Source organism: Molossus molossus, unplaced genomic scaffold, assembly GCF_014108415.1.
Source record: "Molossus molossus isolate mMolMol1 unplaced genomic scaffold, mMolMol1.p scaffold_m16_p_13, whole genome shotgun sequence".
Classification (NCBI taxonomy): domain Eukaryota; kingdom Metazoa; phylum Chordata; class Mammalia; order Chiroptera; family Molossidae; genus Molossus; species Molossus molossus.
Window position 1 is genome coordinate 44,702,219 of NW_023425348.1, and position 18,871 is coordinate 44,721,089.

The 18,871-nt window shown below is 43.5% G+C and overlaps 1 protein-coding gene across 2 annotated transcripts; it reads left to right on the plus strand.

Moving 5' to 3' along the window:
- The first annotated feature begins 1,865 nt into the window (after positions 1-1,865).
- On the plus strand, positions 1,866-3,629 carry LIPT2 (lipoyl(octanoyl) transferase 2). Of its 2 annotated transcripts, XM_036259239.1 has the most exons (3): positions 1,866-2,370; positions 2,501-2,514; positions 2,812-2,931. In XM_036259239.1, the coding sequence occupies exons 1-3, from the start codon at positions 1,866-1,868 to the stop codon at positions 2,929-2,931; spliced, it is 639 nt and encodes a 212-aa protein (XP_036115132.1). The 2 variants fall into 2 exon arrangements, with proteins under 2 accessions (XP_036115132.1, XP_036115131.1); XM_036259238.1 differs by lacking the exon at positions 2,501-2,514 and having other exon boundaries at positions 1,866-2,331; positions 2,812-3,629.
- The last annotated feature ends 15,242 nt before the right edge of the window (positions 3,630-18,871 follow it).

Below are 18,871 nucleotides of genomic sequence, written 5' to 3' on the forward strand. Positions count from 1 at the left end.
CATCTAATTGTGGCATTGGCAAGACATAACCATTGAGGGAACCTGGGTAAAAGGTATACAAGATCTCTCTGTATTATTTCTTACAATTGCAAGGTGAGTCTTCAATTTTCTCAAAATAAAAAATTTAATTAAAATATTACCTATGTGGTTTCTTTCTCATCTGAACGCTGATTGAGGCAATACCCTTCATCAGATTGGGGAATTTCTCTTCTCTTCCTAATTTGCTGAGTGTTTTAGGCAGAGTAGGTGTTGATTTTTGGCAACTGTTTTTTCTGACTCTATGAAAAAGAATCATATAGTTTTTCTCCTTTATAATGAATTATATATGTATATATATATATTTTTTTAATCCTCACCCGAGGATATTTTTCCATTTTTTTGTACAGATAGAGTGGGAGGGAGAGAGAGGAAGGGAGAGAGAGAGAAACATCGACGTGAAGGGACACATAGAGTGGCTGCCACCCGCACGACCAACCAGGGCCGGGGACAAACTGCAACCGAAGTACGTGCCCTTAGCGGGAACCGAACCCGGGTCTCTCCCTCCCACTCTATCTGTACAAAAAATGGAAAAATGTCCTCGGGTGAGGATTAAAAAAAAAACAAAAATAGAATGTTAAACCAGCCTTGCATTCCTGGGATAAACACTACTTCACCGTAATGTATTAATCCTTTTATATGTTGCTGGATTCAATTTGTTAATATTTTCTTATGATTTTAATGTATATATTAATGAAACATCTTTCAGATATCTATGGGAGTGATCAGTGTTATTAGTTTCTAAAATTAAAAAAGACCTGAGCAAAAAGTTTAGAAGCATTAATATTCAGCAAGTCTGGATGATGGGTAAACAGTAATGTTATAATATTCTCTATACTTTTCTGCTTTCTCCTTTTCATTCTTCTTTCTTTTCAGTTGAATGATCCTTAGCTGTAGCTTGGAAGACAGATTCAGAAGATACACTGAAGACATAAAAACGGTTCTGCATGCTATTAGTAGTACAGGGGTGTAATGGCCTTGTATATCCTCTTCACTTAGCAGTGGGCTAACACATCGTTGGCACCCAGTAACTTTACTGAATTAATAAATTCATTCCAATACAACATAATGAATACTGTGGTCCAGATCCACCCTCAGGACCTAGCCAGTCATTTATGTCCCCAGTTTCTGGGAGTAGATTGCTCACGGTTCATAATTCCTCACTGAGAATTGTCCTCCACGAAGGAAGCAGCCTTGCTAATTATAGCGCTTCTCCAGATACAGCCTCTATCTATCACTGGTCAATACGAAATTATTCATTTCTGGTCCCCTTCTTTAACTTGGAACAACTCTGAAAGGTCATCCCAGGCTCAGAGAATTCTTTGGGATTGGCTGAGGCCTCTGCTGAGATTAACTTCTCCCTCTGCCGAATCCTGCTCCTACCCCGCTCTTCACAGGCATGGTCTTGAAAGTATCTCCCCTCTTCTACCCCATCTCCCCAACCCCAATAAACCTGCTGCACGTTAATCTTCTTTTGAGATTCTTCCTCGAGAATGTCACATTACCCTATTTTATTTTTCTTTCATGCTTTAATGTTTGCTTGTTTTCTGCTGTAAGAATGTAAGCTTCCCAAGGCAGATCTTTTATTCCCCTGTACATTGTGTCCCACTGTATCAAGCGCCTAAGGCACACGCAGGCCCGAAATACTGATTGCTGAAATGAATGAATGAGACACACCCTATACTGAATCTTGGGATCACAGTCTCTCAAGAGCCTGTAGCAAGCACTTTGGAGCAGTGGCTCCGGACTTGCTCCCTAGGCCCCGCCCCTCCCGGCACGTCCCCCGCCCATGCAGGGGGCGGGGCCGCGCGGGCGCCCAGGCGGGCACCATGCGACTACCGGTAGTCCAGCTCGTGCGACTGGGTCGGGTGCCGTATGCTGAGCTACTGGCATTGCAGGAGCGCTGGCTGCGGCTGCTGCAAGCGGAGCCGGCCATCGAGGCCCAGTCGAGGACTGAGGCGGGTGCACTTCTGGTCTGCGAGCCCGCGGGGCCTGTGTACACTGCGGGGCTGCGCGGCGGCCTGACGTCCGAGGAGGTGGCGCGGCTGCGGGCCTTGGGGGCCGAGGTGCAGGCCACAGGCCGCGGCGGCCTGGCCACTTTCCATGGGCCGGGCCAGCTGCTTTGCCACCCAGTACTCGATCTGCGGCGCCTGGGCCTGCGCCTGCGCACACACGTGGCGGCGCTGGAGGCGTGCGCCGTGCGCCTGTGCGAGCTCCAGGGTCTGCGGGGCGCCCGCGCACGGCCACCGCCCTACACCGGCGTCTGGCTGGGCGAGCGGAAGATCTGTGCTATCGGTGAGCGTCCGGGCCTGGCGGGGCTGGACCAAAGGAGGTGTGTCAGGCGTGGGCTTTGAATAGAACCACCCGCTGTGCTGAAGAGTTTTTAAGCCTTATCACTGATGTGTTATATTCAGAGCCAGAAGGGCCCTCAGAAGTCATCTTGTACAACTTTCCAAATGGAGAGACATGAGAAGTGAAGTGCCAGGTTACTTCAGTGTCAGTAGTTCTCACACATTATTATTATTATTATTTATTACTATTAAGCAACAATCTCTGTGTTGAAGACATTTTTGTTCATCTCCCTAAGTGCAGCTGTTGTGGAGCCACATACCACTCCCCGCACTTTGTCCCCCTCTCCAATCTGTGCACAACCCCTTGGGTGCTCCAGACAGTTGGAAAGTCAGTGATCTAGTCCAGTTCCCTCAACACACTGGGGGGATCCTGAAGCCTGGGGAGGGAACGTATTGTTCTAACACCCTTTGGCTTGTCTTGCAGGAGTCCGCTGTGGAAGGCACATCACATCCCACGGCCAGGCCATTAACTGTTCTACAGACCTCACGTGGTTTGAGCACATTGTGCCCTGTGGGCTGGTTGGGACAGGCGTCACTTCCCTGAGTAAGGAGCTCCAAAGGCACGTCACTGTAGATGAAGTAATACCACCTTTCCTGGAGGCCTTTAAGGAGACTTATAAGTGCACCTTGATCTCAGAGGACAATTCCAACTGAAAGACGTTCATGTTATCACAGCCAGGAGGTCCTACCTTGGAAAGCATCAAGCCAGACTTAGAGTCAAGGAAACCCAGATTCTACATTTGATCCTGTCATTCACTCACCATGAGACTATGGGCCAATCAAGAGCTCTTAGCCATTGTTTTTATATGTAATCTGGTTTATTTATATCTTCCCCACCTACCTCAGATATAGAAGTGAAAACATGAAAAGTAACATGTTTTTTAAATATGATGCATTAGCACTACTATTGATACCACTTTCTAAGATTAGAGTGTCATTTCTCCATTATTTATTACTTCCTCAATACTGTATTTAGTTGGGCAATTTTGGGCTTCTGGTTCCTTTGATTTTGTGGGAATCATGTCTCTGGGTGACCCTGGTGAAGGTGATATGATGTGGTACTTCCTGCAATAAAGGGAAAATCTCTTTAAAGAATAGAATAGGATCCTGTCTTCCTGGATTGCATTCCTTCAGCCTGATAGCTATTTTTAGTTAGGTTTCCTAAATGAGGCTAGATACTGGGGGGAAGATAAGAACATTTCCCAAAGACAGAAGTGGGTTTTTCTATATAAGATCTCTAAGTATACAGAGCTGTGTATTAGTTATCTATTGCTGCATAACAAATCACTCCAAAACAAACTTAAAACAGTAAACATTTATTATCACATATATAGTCTGTGGGTCAGGAATTTGGGAGAAGCCTAGCTGGGTGGTTTTGGGACAGCTGTCACCTGAAGGCTTGCCTGGGGCTGAAGGATCAGCTTCTAAGATAGTTCACTTACATGCTTGGTTGCTGCTGGTTTATGATAGGAAGCCTGAGTTATTCACCATGTGGGCCACTCCATAGAGCTACTTGAATATTCTCATGACCCAACAACTGGCTTCCCCCAAAGCAAGTGATGTCAGAGAGACAAGGTAGAAGCCACAATGTCTTTTATGACCCAGCACTGGAAATTGCAGTCATTCCTTTAGCCTCCTAATAAGTGAGCCCTACTTATTAGGAGGCTACTTATTGTGGAAGGGACTACACCAGGATGGGAGGTGAGGATCATTAGGGACCATCTTGGAGACTGGCTACCACAGGTGGTTAAGGTGAAAAGAGCCTTGAATGAGAAGTCAGGTAACCCTGGTTCCAGTGCTGGCTCCAGAGCAAATCCTTTACCTACTCTGGGTTTCAGTTTTCCCTTACACAAGCACTGTCCAATGGAAATACAATGTGAGCCTCATTATAATTTCACATTTTCTAGTAGCTGCATTAAAAAAGGAAACAGAAACAGTTGACATTAATGTTACTAACATTTTAGTTAACTCGGTGGGCCCAAAATATTGTCAATATAAAAATATTTCACTTTTTTGCCCTGGCCGGTTTGGCTCAACAGTTAGAACATTGGCCCACAGACCAGTCCTGGGTTCAGTTCCCGCCAAGGGCAAGTACCTTGGTTGCAGTTTGTCCCGAGCCCCAGTTGGGGTCGTGTGGGTGGCAACCACTCAGTGTGTCTCTCTCACATCGGTGTTTCTCTCTCTTTGTCCCTCCCTCCCACTCTATCTGAAGATAAATGCAAAAATGTCCTCGGGTGAAGAAAAAAAAATTGTTTTTCACTTTTTCTATACTAAATCCAGATATTCAGTGTGTATTTTACATTTACAGCACACCTCATTATGTAATACACTTCATATGTTCACTAACCACATGTGGCTAGTGACTGCCATATTGAAAGATGGACCTTTAGACAATATCATATCTAAATTCATTTTTTATTTCCCAGGGTTCTATGGCCTCACTGGCTTCTAAGAAGGTGAGTCCTCCCACATCTGAAGTTTGATTTTTGACTCTGCACATAATTATACCAGTTACTAAAGATAAAAAAGACTTTAGAGGTATATTCCTGTCTCCTCGTTGTGTAAAGACAAAACCAAGATTTTGGAAGAAACTTGCTCTAGGCCACATAGTAAATTAACAAAGCCAGGACTAGGTCCCAGGTATAAGCCTCCTTCTTGTGCTCTTTTCCTGCTATAAACGCTATCTTAAGAGCTCAGGACAATATGCTTCTCATGCCATGGACACTCAGCATTAGCTGATTGGTTTGTCCACCCATAATTTGCCCATATCCTTTCTAGGCCTTAATTTCCCCCTAAGGGAGCCAACAATGCTATTGTAGGAGTGTGGAGGTGGGGAGTAGTTAATTACCTTGCCATATTAATTACTGCCAGTAGTTAATTACTGCCAAAAAGGGAAATGGTTATTCTAGGAAAAGTGGAGTTAGATTCTCATGCTTGGAAGGCTGTGAACAGTGCTGCTACCCATCTGGTCGAGGCTACCCTCTTCAGCACCCTAATAAGTGACCACACAAGCCTGTTCTTGAATGCCTCCATAAACTGAAAAAGAAACAAACATTTACTCAGCATTTATTTTTAGTACCAGGTAATGTGTTAGCCCTCTTAAATAAGTCTCTCACTCAACAGTCTGTCCCATCCTTCTAGACCACTGAGAATGATTCTGCATGGTGCAGTGGCTGAGTTACCTAACCTTCCTGAGCCTCAGTTTCATTAGGCTCAGAGCTTGGCACAGAATAGGCAGCAGGAAATGTATGGCAGTTATTAAGGTAATTCACCAAATATTTCAGGTAATGGGCAGGATCAGCCCCCTTGTGGTTGGGTGGGGTGAGGTAAATTGTTCTGGTCAATGCGTTATGAATGGAGGTGACATGTCACCTCTGAGCTGGAATAGTGACTTGCTGGTATCAGACCCCTTATATTTTCTCTTTCCCTCTGAAACAGTGACCAACAACATTCAAGGTGGTGACTACTTTCTGAGGGACTGCAATGAGCAGAGCTGCCTGCTGCTGATGTACATGTAGTAGAATTCAGCCACCAAAATGTGGGGGTTAATTGCCACAGCATAACCTAGCCTATTCTGACAGACAGTGTTTACATCAGTTAGGACTCTTGTATTTGCAAGCATAGAAATCCAACTGAAACTAACTTAAGCACAGGCTCAAGAACAGAATCAGAGCATGTAGTCTTTTATGAACCCTGACAGTCTTTCCTATTCTCTGCCAGGTTTCTTGGTGTGTTTTCTTCCTTCCATTAGTTTTCTCTGTTTCCCAAGCCCCACGGTGGAAGATAGCTGCTGCTGCTGCTGCTGCTGCTGTCATCCATGCATATTGGAGTAGAGACAAGGAATATCCCCAGGTTTCTGGCTTGAGCAATTGGGTGGGTGCTAGAAGTATTGGATGGAGAACACTGGGTGAGGACTAAGTTTGGAGAGGAAGATGAGTTCTATTTTAGATAAGTTTGAGACACTTGTGGGAGATGCAAGTGGAAAGGGCCAGTTAGGTGTGTGGATTTGGAGCATGGGTGTGATGAGTGATGGGTTCGGCCTGGAAGCCCATGGAGAGAGAATAGGAGGGCAGAGGACTGATAAATGTGAGGTACAGGCCAAGGAGACTGAGAAGCAGTAGGCAGAAAAATAGTGTGGGGCCTAGAATGAAACAACAAGACAATCTCATTTACTCTCTGGCAGCGTGGCAAGATAGGTAGGATTATTTTATGGATGAGAAAACTGAGGCTCAGGGAGGCTAAGTGACTTGTTTGAGATAATGCACTTAGGGACAGAGTCAGTCCCTGACTCCCAGTCTGGGTCTCTCTACTCTTCTACCGCTGCCTCTGAAGGGTGAGCGGGGCAGGCATCCTGGAGGAGACATGCCTCCAGGAACAGGTGGACAGAGCTCGGGAGGATGCAGAGCAGAAGGCCAGAGTTTGGCTGACTCTCCTTCCTGCCTGGACAGAGGCCACCTCCGGTTTCCCACTGGGGCCCTTCCTCAAGGAAGGAAGCTGAGCATATGAAGAAGAATATTTAACACCCTGGCTTTCCCACATCCAGAAATCCTCCTCTTGTTTGCGCAGAGCCTTTTCTCCATAAATAAACAGATTGTCCAGGGTCAGGTGAACGAGTGCTAAGCATGAGGACGTGACCAACTGCAGTGATTGATCCAGCATCTTGTTCCTCTGGTGAGGCTGGCAGGAAACCAAACAGAACGAGCATGACCAGGCGCACCTCACTTCATGGAAAAGGCCTCTCTCTGAAAACCCTAAGAAAATTAGAATTTTGCTATCTGAATCTGACTTTTTTTTTTTTTTACCAAACTTTAATTTATCATGTGCATTATCATACCATATTATAACACCTATAAAGTTTTTTAAAAAGCAGCACTTGTACTCCCACCTAACAACACATCCCTTTCATTTGCGTGTCTCTAGTAGTCGATCATGAACAGACACATTTTAGGTACTTTTAATTATTATGTGGATAAAATTTTGTATACTCATTTTTTTTTTAATTATCTTTATTGTTGAATGTATTACAGATGTTCCTCATTTTTCCCCCATTGACCCCCTCCTCTCCATTCTTGCCCCCCTCCTGCCTTTCCCCACACTATTGTCTGTGTCCTTTGGTTATGCATATAAGTTCTTTGGTTTATTTCTTCTCACTCCCCAACCCCCCTTCCCTTTGAGGTTTGTCAGTCTAACAACCAATTTGTACTTCTTAATCCCTTCACCCTTTTCACTCATTCCCCTAACCCCTCTCCCATCTGGCAACCAAGAAAAGTTCTCTGTATCTATGACAATGTTTCTGTTCTGCTTGTTCATTTTGTTTGTAGATTCCATTGTCAACAGATATGTATTCACTGCCATTTTGTTTGTTCATATTTTTTATCTTTTTCTTCAAGAAGACCCTTCAACATTTCATATAATAATAGTTTGGTGGATGAACTCCTTTAGCGTTTCCTTGTCTGGGAAACCCTTTATATGGCTATTGATTATAAATGACAGCTTTTCAGGATAAAGTAATCTTGGTTGTAGGTTCTTGCTTTTCATCACTCTGAATATTTCTTGCCACTCCCTTCTGACCTGCAAAGTTTCTTTTGAGAAATCAGCTGACAGTCTTATGGGAAGTACCTTGTAGGTAACTACCTGCTTTTCTCTTGCTGCTTTTAAGACTCTCTCTTTGTCTTGAACCTTTTGCATTTTGATGATGATGTGTCTTGGTGTGGGCCTCTTGGGGTTCATCTTGTTTGGGACTCTTTGTGCTTCCTGGACTTGTATGTCTGTTTCTTTCACCAAGTTAGGGAATTTTTCTGCCATTATTGTTTCAAATAGGTTTTCGATTTCTTCTTCGCTCTCTTCTCCTTCTGGCACCCCTATGATGCGAATGTTGGTCCCAGAGGCTCCTTATACTATCATTTTTTTGGATTCTTTTTTCTTTTTGCTGTTCCAATTGGGTGTTTTTTGCTTCTTTATACTCCAAATCGATGGTTTACTTCTTGGCTTTACCTACTGTACTATTGAATCTGTGTAAATTATTGTTTATTTCAGTTAGTGCCTCCTTCATTTCTGACTGTGCCTCCTTCATTTCTGACTGGTCCTTTTTTATGCTCTTGAGGCCCTCACTAAGTTCACTGAGGTTCTCACTAAGTTCATTGAGCATCACTATAAGCAGTGTTTTGAACTCTGCATCTGTTAGGTTGCTTATCCCCATTTTGCTTAGTTCTTTTCCTGGAGTTCTGTTCTGTTCTTTCATATGGAACCTGTTTCTTTGTCTCCTCATTTTGGCTGCCTCTCTGTGTTTGTTTCTATGTATTACTTAAGGAGAGGTATGGGGCTAGCTGAGACCAGATGCTGCTTGTTTGAAAGATTTTAGGAAAACCTGAAATAGGATCCAAGACAGGCCAATCCTATGGTTAAGCAACTGGCAACAGCTTGGTTGGGCCTGAAAATTGAGTGGGGCAGGGCCTCAGGGAATCACCAGGGCGGGGCAAACAGTGTGAGCCAAGTTGCTTGAGTCCCAGATATGGCGGCTGTCTGCCGCCCCTGGGAAGGTCTCACCAAAGGAACAAAGGCCTCTGATAGTATGTCTGTCCAGGAGAAAACCTTCTCTCCAAAACCTCGCCCCAATACCAAGCAATTCAGTTCCCCTCATGTCTCTGGTGCCTTTCAAGCTGCCTCCCAACGCTGGAGCCTGGAGGGTGCAAGTCCAAGTAAGTCCATGCGTGGGCCCTGTAAGAGGAGCTGCCTGGGGCCCCAGCTGCCTCAGCTTTCCTGAGTCTCAGTTCCCGCTGGTTTTCCAGCCAGAAGTTATGGGTACTTCTCTTCCTGGCACTGGAACCCTAAGCTGGGCACCTGGTGTGGGACGGAGACCTCTCACTCCTCAGGGAGGACCTTCCCAGCCGAGGTATCCTTCTAATTTTTTTTTTGCCACTCGTGGGTGTGGGACCAGCCCGTCAGCCTCCGCCCCTCCTATCAGTCTTGATGTGGCTGCTTCTTTAATTTCATAGTTGTAGGACTTCCATTCAGCTTGATTTCAGGCGGTGATTGTTCTGTATGAATGATGATTGTTCTGTAGTTTAGTTGTAACTTTGATGTGGTTGTGGGAGGACACAATACCACATTTACCTATGCCGCCATCTTGACTAAAAGTTCAAAATTTTGTATACTCTTTAAATCAAGCATAATATTACAGTTATTTTCCCATATTGCCACAGAGCCTTTATATTATTGAATATCTTTATTTTGTTTCTATTTCTTTTAAAACTTAAATTGTTTGTTTTTAAATATAGGTACATAATGCATATACATGGAATAAAATTAAGAAGATAAAAAAATGATAAAAATGAAATGTAAGTCTTGCTCCTATCCCTTTCCCCCATAAACCCGGTTCCCTTTCCTGGAGGCCTAAATGATAGAAAATACCTTTTTTAATATACTTTAGAGATATTTTATACATATATAAGCATACATGATTATATATATATTCTTTTTTATATAGTAGTATACTATACACACAGCACTGCACTTTGGAGATTGTTTTAGATCAATACATAACGAGCATTCTCATTTTTAAAAACAGCTATAGAGTATTCCATTCAGTGGATTTACCCTGACTTATTTAGCTAGTACCCTATTGAGGACATTTAGGCTATTACTATTCTTTTCCCTTTATAAACAAGGCTGTAATGAGAATCCACATATAGATGTGTGTGTGTGTATGTACGTGTGTGTGTGTGTTATATGACACATGGTGAGTACAGAGGTTGCATTACTAAATATGATTTTCAGAGTCAAAGTATATGTGCATTTTTATTTAGATATTGTCATATTGCCTTCCATAAAAGTTACACCAACTTGTACTCCCATCCACAATCTACAAGGGAGATGCCTCAATTTTAATATTCCAGCATATTAGTTTTTTTTTTTTTCATTTTTAAAGGTTTTTTTTAGTATAAAATATTTTAACCATACAACAATGAACCCCTGTGTACCCAATTATGTGGATAAAACAATCATCAACTCATGGTCAATCTTAGTTCATCTAAACCAGTACCCACTTCCTGTTTCCTATCTGAATTATTGTGAAGCAAATCACAGATATTATATTGTTTTATTCATAAGTATTTCAATATATATTCCCAAAAGATAAGGACTATTTATTTTTATTTTTTATTTTTAATCCTCACCCAAGCATATGTTTATTATCATTATTATTATTATTGATTTTAGAGAGAGAGAAAGAGACAGAGAAACATTGATCAGTTGCCTCCTGCACATGCCCCCATCAAAGTTCAAAACCCCAACCTAGGTATGTGCCCTGACCGGGAATCAAACTCACAACCTTTTGGTGTTTAGGATGACGCTCCAACCAACTGACCCACCCGAGCAGAGCAAGATAAGCACTATTTTTTTTTTTTTTAAATCCTCACCCGAGAATATTTTTTCATTTATCTTCAGATGAGTGGGAGGGGGAGAGAGAGAGAAACATCAATGTGAGAGAGACACATGAATTGGCTGCCTCCAGCATGACCCTGACCAGGGCCAGGACTGAACTATAACCAAAGTACGTGCCCTTGACCAGAATAAACCCGCAACTCTTTGGTCCACGGGCCAACATTCTAACTGCTGAGCCAAATTGGCCATGGCAAGATAAGCACTATTAAAAAGAAAAATATAACCACAATATCATATCACACAGAAAAATAATGCTTATTTCATATCAATAAATATTCAGTTACTATTCATATTCCTCCAATTGTCAGCACTGAGTACCTCAATAATTTCTTTCCTTTAAAGGGGGTTCATAACGTTATTCAAGTTCAAGAGACACTGATATAAGGCCATAGTGTTACATTGTTTTAATTTACCTAAACTGAGTTTTTCTAAGCCAGAGACTGTTTCTTTGTTTGTCTTTGTATCCCAGTACTTCGCACATAAAAGGAAGCAGTGGTGTAATGACTGTGTTATTATGAGGAATTCCCTGCAGCCTCTACATTGGCCCTTCTGTTGACAGACATCAATATCCAGTCTGTGATCATCCCAGCCCTGCTCACACACCTCCAGACACGGAGCAGGTAGCCCTCCGTTCTTGCATAATTCTGATTGTTAGAAAGTTATTCTTCAACCTAAACTGAAACCTGCCCCCAACATTGTCATAAGTCTGCCCTCCTACAAGGCCTTCTCTGAGAGGTCTTTCCTGGCCGCCCCTTGTATCCCCTCGGGTGGCACTGGCTACACTCTATTGTAGTTACTTGTTTCCATGTCTGACCCCATCCAGACTGTGAGCTCCCCAGGCAAGGGGGATGTAGCTACATCATCTGTGGACCCCTCAGCACTGGACCAGGGCCTGGCATTGCAGAGGTGCCCAGAAATAGTCTGTGCCAGAGAATAAATTCTGTCCCAGGAGCAATCTCTTTTTCAAGTTAAACTTTCCTGATAGCTCTTCTGTTCTTCATAGAACATGGGTGGGTTCCAGATTCCAGACTCCACACCACTGCCTTCATCTCAACAGGCTCAATTGGCTAATGTGCCTTCAATCTATCTTTCTGGGAACAGAAGAAAACAACATGCCTAGTATGGTCTAGCCAGTGTGAGGTGTGTCAGCATGTGCTGGGCACTAGGGAACACAGAGATGGATCAGACTTGGTCCCTATATTCAAAGAGCTCTCAGCTTTGTGGATGAGACATATCTGTAAACAATATTTGCAATAAACTGTTACAAGTACCATGAGAGAAGTTTGCACAGGGTACTATATAGGAACATAAAAGAAGTAACAAATCTTAAAGGGAGGAGGGGCAGAAAAGATTCAAGGTAAGATAGAATTAATTAGAACTCTAGGTTTAAGAGAAAACCCAACTCAAACTAGCTCAAATGAAAAGAGTTATCTTAGATCCCATAACTAAAAAGTCTGGGGATAGACTTTCAGGCATAGATTGATCCAGGGGTTCAAACAATGGCATCCAGACTTCATTTTTCTTTCTGCACCCTTTAGCTCTGCTTACCTCGGAATTTGTTTCATTCTCTCCTATATGGTAACAAAGATGGTTGTTGGTAATACTATGCTTCAGTTCTATGGCTTTAGCCACCCCTACTTTCATACACACTCAGCCTAAGGCCCAAGAAGGACTGAGCCAATCATGTGCCCGCCTGGAACCAGCAGGTGGGCCTCAGCTGTACCTAAACTGCTTGGGCTGAGAGCAATGGAAAGAAAGGAGATTCCCCAAAAGGAAAAGAGAGGTTCTGTTCCCAAAAGAAAGGATTCTGGGCAGGCCAAGGCATCGGATGTCTGCAATCTCAAATGATAAGTAAGGAATTTTGGGGTAGACAAGCATATTCCAGGAAGAGGGAGAAGCATGCTAGTCTCTGAAGTGTGAAGCAGTTGAGAGAACTCAAGTGCCTGCCTTGCTCCAGACTATAGCAGGTGCTTTAGGCCCCTCCCAAATATTTCCTTGGCCTTTCCATTTCCAGTATGTTGTTGTTTTTCTACATTACAAGCAATTCTCCAATACTCTGAGGACAGTAATGGGTATCCTACAATTTAACTCAATTCTGACACTATCTCCCTGGAAATAGCATCAAATCCCACAGATTAAGGGCTCAGTCCTAGAACACTACCCCCACTTCAGACACCAATCAGGAGTCCAGGTTCTCACTTGTGCTTCTGACTAATCAGCTATAAATCAGAGGTTCCCAGGACCTCCTATTCAGGTTCAATTAATTTGCTAGAATGGCCCATAGAACTGAGGAAAACAGTTTATTTACTAGATTGCCAGTTTATTATAAAAGGATATGAATGGCTCAAGAAGAGCCAAACGAACAGATTCACCGGGCATAGTAAGTGGGAAGAGGCACAGAGCTTCTGCCCTCTCTCTGAGCACACGGCTCTTCACAAATCTCTGTGCATTCACCAGCCCAGAAGTTCTCCAAACCTCATCCTTTGCGTTTTGAAGATTTCATTACACAGCCATGATTGATTAAATCATTGGCCGTGGGCGACTGATTCAACCTCCAACTCTTCTACCCTCACTGGAGGTAGCAGAGTGGGTGGGTAGGACCGAAAGTTCCAACCATCTAACCACACTATTGGCTCCCCTGGCAACCAAACCTCAGGTGCTTTTCAAAAGTCACCTCTTTAAGATAATAAAAGACACCTTTGTCACTTAGGAAATTCCAAAGGTTTTAGGAGTTCTGGGCCAGGACCAGGACAAGAACAAATATGTGTTTCTTACTATAAATCAAAATATCACACCATTTCAGTGCTATAAACCAAATTCCAACTACCAGCATCTGCACCTTTTATCTGAAGACTGTGTGGGAGTAAGGAGTGGGAGCTGTCTACCCATTTGTCAGGCTAGTAGTGCAGGAGAATCCATGTGCCCTGGGAGCAGCCTTGACAGATGACTGACCCTACTAGGGTCCTTGCCTCTCCTAGATTCCAGTATAATGGCTTTCCCCCTTGCCCTCTCAGCATAGCAGTAGTTTCCCTCCCCACCGATGCTAGCCAGGCATACCTGCACTATTCCTTGTTGGTTTCCTAAACACTCCTTCACACTTTCTTCAAATTAGCCAGTTTCAAGGTGCCATCTGCTTCCAGTCAGAACCCTGATGGACACAAGGCCCTAATCTGCAGGCAGAGGCTGGGCTGGGGTGTGCTATGCCCTGTGAAATGCTCAGTGCTTGCTGGGAGCTATTCTAATTCAGCTCAACTCAACTCCACCACACCCACCCCTCTCCAGACCAACTCACAAGGGCCTGAGGCTGTTCTAAGCACTTTACATACATGATTTAATCTTCACAACAAATAACAAACCCACAAAGTTGAATTACTGACCATATTTTCAAAAGAGGAAATCAGCTCAGGTGGAGGCTTGCCCAAGTTCATGTAGTTAGAGGCAGGTTCATGTTTTGAACTTGAGTCTGAACTCCAAAGGCTTGTGCATTAAACAGATTTCCACTGTGCTTTCCTCAAGGTCAAGTGAAAGGCTCAAATGAGACAGCAAGTGTGAAGGTGCTTTTGAGACCCTGAAGAACCAACACACATGGTGGGCCTGAGAACTTTGGTGTGTCCTATCCCTCCCCAGGAGTCTGTGGCAGAGCCGGCAGGGGCCCCAGATCTCAGACAGCCTCACTTCTTCCTGTGCTGAGAGGGAAACAGCCCCAGAGAAGACTAAGTGGTTCCCCTAAGGTTCCACATTTGCTGTAGGAGCCAGAACTGGAATCCAGAATGTCTCAGACACTCATAAACATATCCCAGAGAAGGATGTAGCATTCCCCTTAGGAGTTGAGAAGAGACAAAAAGGGTGGGGATCAGGATGGGGTTGGGGGGAAGAGCTAATTTCCTGGCTATAGAATTTCAGATTGGGGGAATGCAAGGCATCTCAGAGCCCATCTAGATGGCTTCTCTGAGAGTCACTCTGACAAAAAAAAACTCTCTTTGCACACCTCTGATGATAAGAAGCCCATTCCCTCCAGAAGCAGCCTGTTCCATGGTCCCAGTGAGCGGAGATCTGGGTCCTGTGACTCCCCCCATCCCCAAGCCCACTTGGTCCCAGGTCTTCTCTCTAGGACTGCACAGAATAAGCCTGCTCCCTCTACCAAAAAGGTGTGAATCATGCTCACAGCACATTTATTTCTCACTTTTGATTGGCAGTGAATCTCTGGGGTGTCTTCCTCCCTCCTCTCTGTTTGCCCAAATCATATCTGTTTTCCAAGGCCCACTGTAGACGATACTTGTTTCAGCCTGTATGGCTATTCACCCTATTTCTCATAATAGCATCCAAATTTCCCTTAGGGCATCATTTCCCACCACCACCCACTTCAAGTTTGTGTGTTTGTTTAATTAAGGTATAATTGACATATAACATTATATTAGTTTCAGGTATACAGCATAATGACTTGATATTTTTATCTACTGCAAAGTGATCACCACAATAAGTCTAATTAACATCAGTCAACACACACAGTTACAAAAAGCTTTTTTCTATGTGATGACAACTTTTAAGATCTCTTAGCAACTGTCAAATATGCAATTCAGTATTATTAACTGTAGCCACCTAGTCACTTTGTTGTATATTATATCCTCATGACTTATTTTTTTAACTAGAAATTCGTACCTTTTTAATGTTTTTTGTTGTTATTATTATTGTTTGTTTGTTTGTTTTGTTTTTTGAAGAGGGAGAGAAAAAAACATCAATGTGAGAGAGATACATCCATCAGCTGCCTCCTGCACACCTCCTTCTGGGGATCAAGCCCGCAACCCAGGCATGTGCCCTGACCAGGAATCGGACCAGGACCTCTCAGTTCATGGGACAATGCTCAATCCACTGAACCACACCAGCCGGGCGAAGTTTGATCACCTTCAACCATTTCTCTGACCCAGGTTTATGTCATTTGGATACAGATGTTGCCCCTGCCATCTTTTCCCCTTGACTTCTGTGATTGGTGCAGGGATGGGAACTGCGCCTGTTTCAGGACAATAAGAGTCTGACAAAGACTTCTGCTGGGAAAGTTGTGGAGGAAAGAAGCTCTTTCTACTGGTTTTACTAACAAAAGAGTGTATACATAGAACTCAGCCATCTTGTTACTACAAAGTGGAATCCTGCTTGAGTATGGAGTAATAGTCTAAAATGCAAAGCACAAAGATGCAAAGAAACAACTTCCTGAAGATATCATCTGAGCTCCTGGATCCAGCCAGTGCCCATAAATTACATTAGCCCATAACTTCTTTTTTCTACTTAAGTCAGTTTGAGTTGGGATTTCTGTCTATTGCAACTAAGATTCCTGACTGATAACACCCACCTCCTCTGCAAACCCTAGTCCTCCCTGACTGCACTTTCTTCTGCATTCCCATAGCCCTTATTGTTCAAGCCATAAGATTCAAAAGTCCATATTTACACAACTATGGACACACATGCCCTCATTAATAGTTATTCTTTATGGAGCACTAGCTATGTGCCAGTTACCAGGTGAAACACTTTGCATATAATATCTTACCGTAATCCATACCACCATAAAATGTAGGTATTTTTATCCCCATTCTACAGATAAAGAAACTAAGACTCAGAGGTTAAACTCTCACAGCCAATAAGTGGATTCAAACACAGGTCTGTAGGACCCCAGAGGCCATGTTCTAGACCACTGTGCCACCTTCCCAGGACATAGCATGTGTGAGGGTGAGATGGGGAGAAGAGGTCACCAAGATCTGACTCCATGATCTTGTCTTCTGACACCACACCATCCCACCCCTGGTCCACCTCCTCCAGATCTCTTTTCACTGTTCTGTGCTGCCTGCAGAGGAAGGAGAAGGGTGAAGCACAGAATAAGACAAAGTGTCCTGAGGGTCACAACTGACAGGCCAAGAGGAGACAAGATCACGGAAGCACAGACTTGGGCTCCTGATGAGTAATGGAATAAAATAATTTGATGTGGTCATTAAACTTCTTCTGTGATTCATGCTGTTATTTCCCCCTGGTGATTCAAGTTTCTGAGATGGTTGAGAGATACCATCCATGTTCACCCTACCTCCCAACCCTTCTCCCCCACCTACTAGACAGTCATTGGGTTACATGCTGGTTATTCTATGATAAAAATACATACTTAGTCTGTGTTCTCATAGTATTTACAGTCAAATGGGAAAGGCAGACCCCAAATCAGTACACAGATAAGTAGATGACTGGGTTGAGTTCTATGAATAAAACAGAGAACTGGATGGATGATGGTTCCATTTACTGAGAGAAGACTGAGGGAAGCCAGAGAAGGAAGTCAAGAGTTTCAGCCCCAATATGCTATCCCAATAGAAATGTCAAGTAGGTAGCTACACATAGGAGTATAGTTCTCAGAGGCGAAGTCTGGTCTAGAGGCTGATAAAACATCCTGTTATCCTTTCAGACTTTCTCAGGTTTACTCTTCTTGACAGCTTTCCCTGATACTATAATTCCTAGTGATCTTTTCTTTCATGACATTCATTCATTCATTAACACATTCTCAGTAATGTTTACTCTGTATTGGCTTAGTGTTGGCTTAATGCCCTCAAGGAACTTATGTTCTAGGTGTGGAGTCAACAAACAGAGTAGACAATTATAACAAAGAATGTTAGTGTTGTGGTCAAGGCAAAAGCAAGGGGCTACAGGAGAATGGGCCTCTGTATCAGTCTAGTAGGAAGCAGATGGCCATCCCATGTCAGTAATTTGAGGAGGCTCTCTATTCAAAGGGGTGGGCAGCGAATAGGGCATCCAGAAGGGGTGGTGAAGTACCCTTGGGCTTGAAACATTTGGGCATTATTACCTCCCCAGTCCTCAAAGGGAGAGAAAAGGGGGCAGCTACAGGAATCCAGAGCTGGGGAGAGTAGAGAGCACTGAGACTGGACTGATGAACAGGAGCTGTGAGCTTCAGCTGAGGGATGCAGCAAGAGCAACAACAGCAAAAGATTTTAAGAGTAAGTTAAATATACAAAATGATGTTAGGTGTTATTGAATAACAAGGCAGGGAAGGAGGTTAGGGGGAATAGAATTTATAAATAGGATGGTCAGGGAAGGCTGCACCAAAAAGGTGGCATTAAAGTTTTATCTCTAGGTGATTCCTCCCCTGACCCCTTCAGTTAGCACCCCACCCCCCGACTCATCCTAAGGTCAGGCCCTTGTCCTAAATTTATTTGGATCTCAGCCTTTCTAATGCCGCAACCCTTTAATACAGTTCCTCATGTTGTGGTGACCCCCAACCATAAAACTATTTTGCTACTTCATAACTGTAATTTTGCTACTGTTATGTCTTAGGTGACCCTTGTGAAAGGGTTGTTCAACCCCCAAAGTGGTTGGGACCCACAGGTTGAGAACCACTGGATTAGAGAGTTCCCTGAAGGTTCTTCTCAGACTATGGTCTCCCCAGGATAGGAATTCTCTTTCATCCTTCCTTTTCTCATCTAATAACAACAGAAACTGCCACTTTCCAATGGCCCCTTGGCCAGCTGCCTTTCCTGACAGGGTTCCTTCCCCATCCTCACTCCAGAGAAGGGGAAGTGGGGGAAACCTTATGTTTCTGAAGAACTGAAAAAGGGAACAAAGATTAGGCATATACTTTGTCTCCAACAGGCACAAGAACCAAAAGGTAGAAGTCAATAGGAGGCAGTTTTTGTCAAAATGTAAGAACATCCTCCTTGGCCGGTTTGGCTCAGCATTGAAGCATCGGCCTGTGGACCAGAGAGACCAGGGTTTGGTTCCTGCTAGGGACACGTACCAAAAAAAAAAAAAAAAAAAAGTAGATATATGTATGAACATCCTAACAGAGCCTCGGCTGCCTCAGAAGCAATGAGTTTCTTGTCACTAGAGGTGTGCAAAAGAAACTGGACAATTTCATGTCAAAATGAAATATAGGGGAGTCTTAAAAAAAGGATTTGACCAGAAAACTCCAAGAGTCCTTCCAACTTAGGTTCTACCATTAAATAATTCGAGAACTATAAGATGTTTGAGTCTAAGACTATGATTCTGAAGTTTCATTAGAA

Coding starts and splice junctions, on each gene's coding strand:
- LIPT2 (XM_036259238.1), top strand. CDS start 1,866: ATGCGACTACCGGTAGTCCAGCTCGTGCGACTGGGTCGGGTGCCGTAT. Junction 2,332..2,811: donor GCGGAAGATCTGTGCTATCG/GTGAGCGTCCGG, acceptor CTTGTCTTGCAG/GAGTCCGCTGTGGAAGGCAC.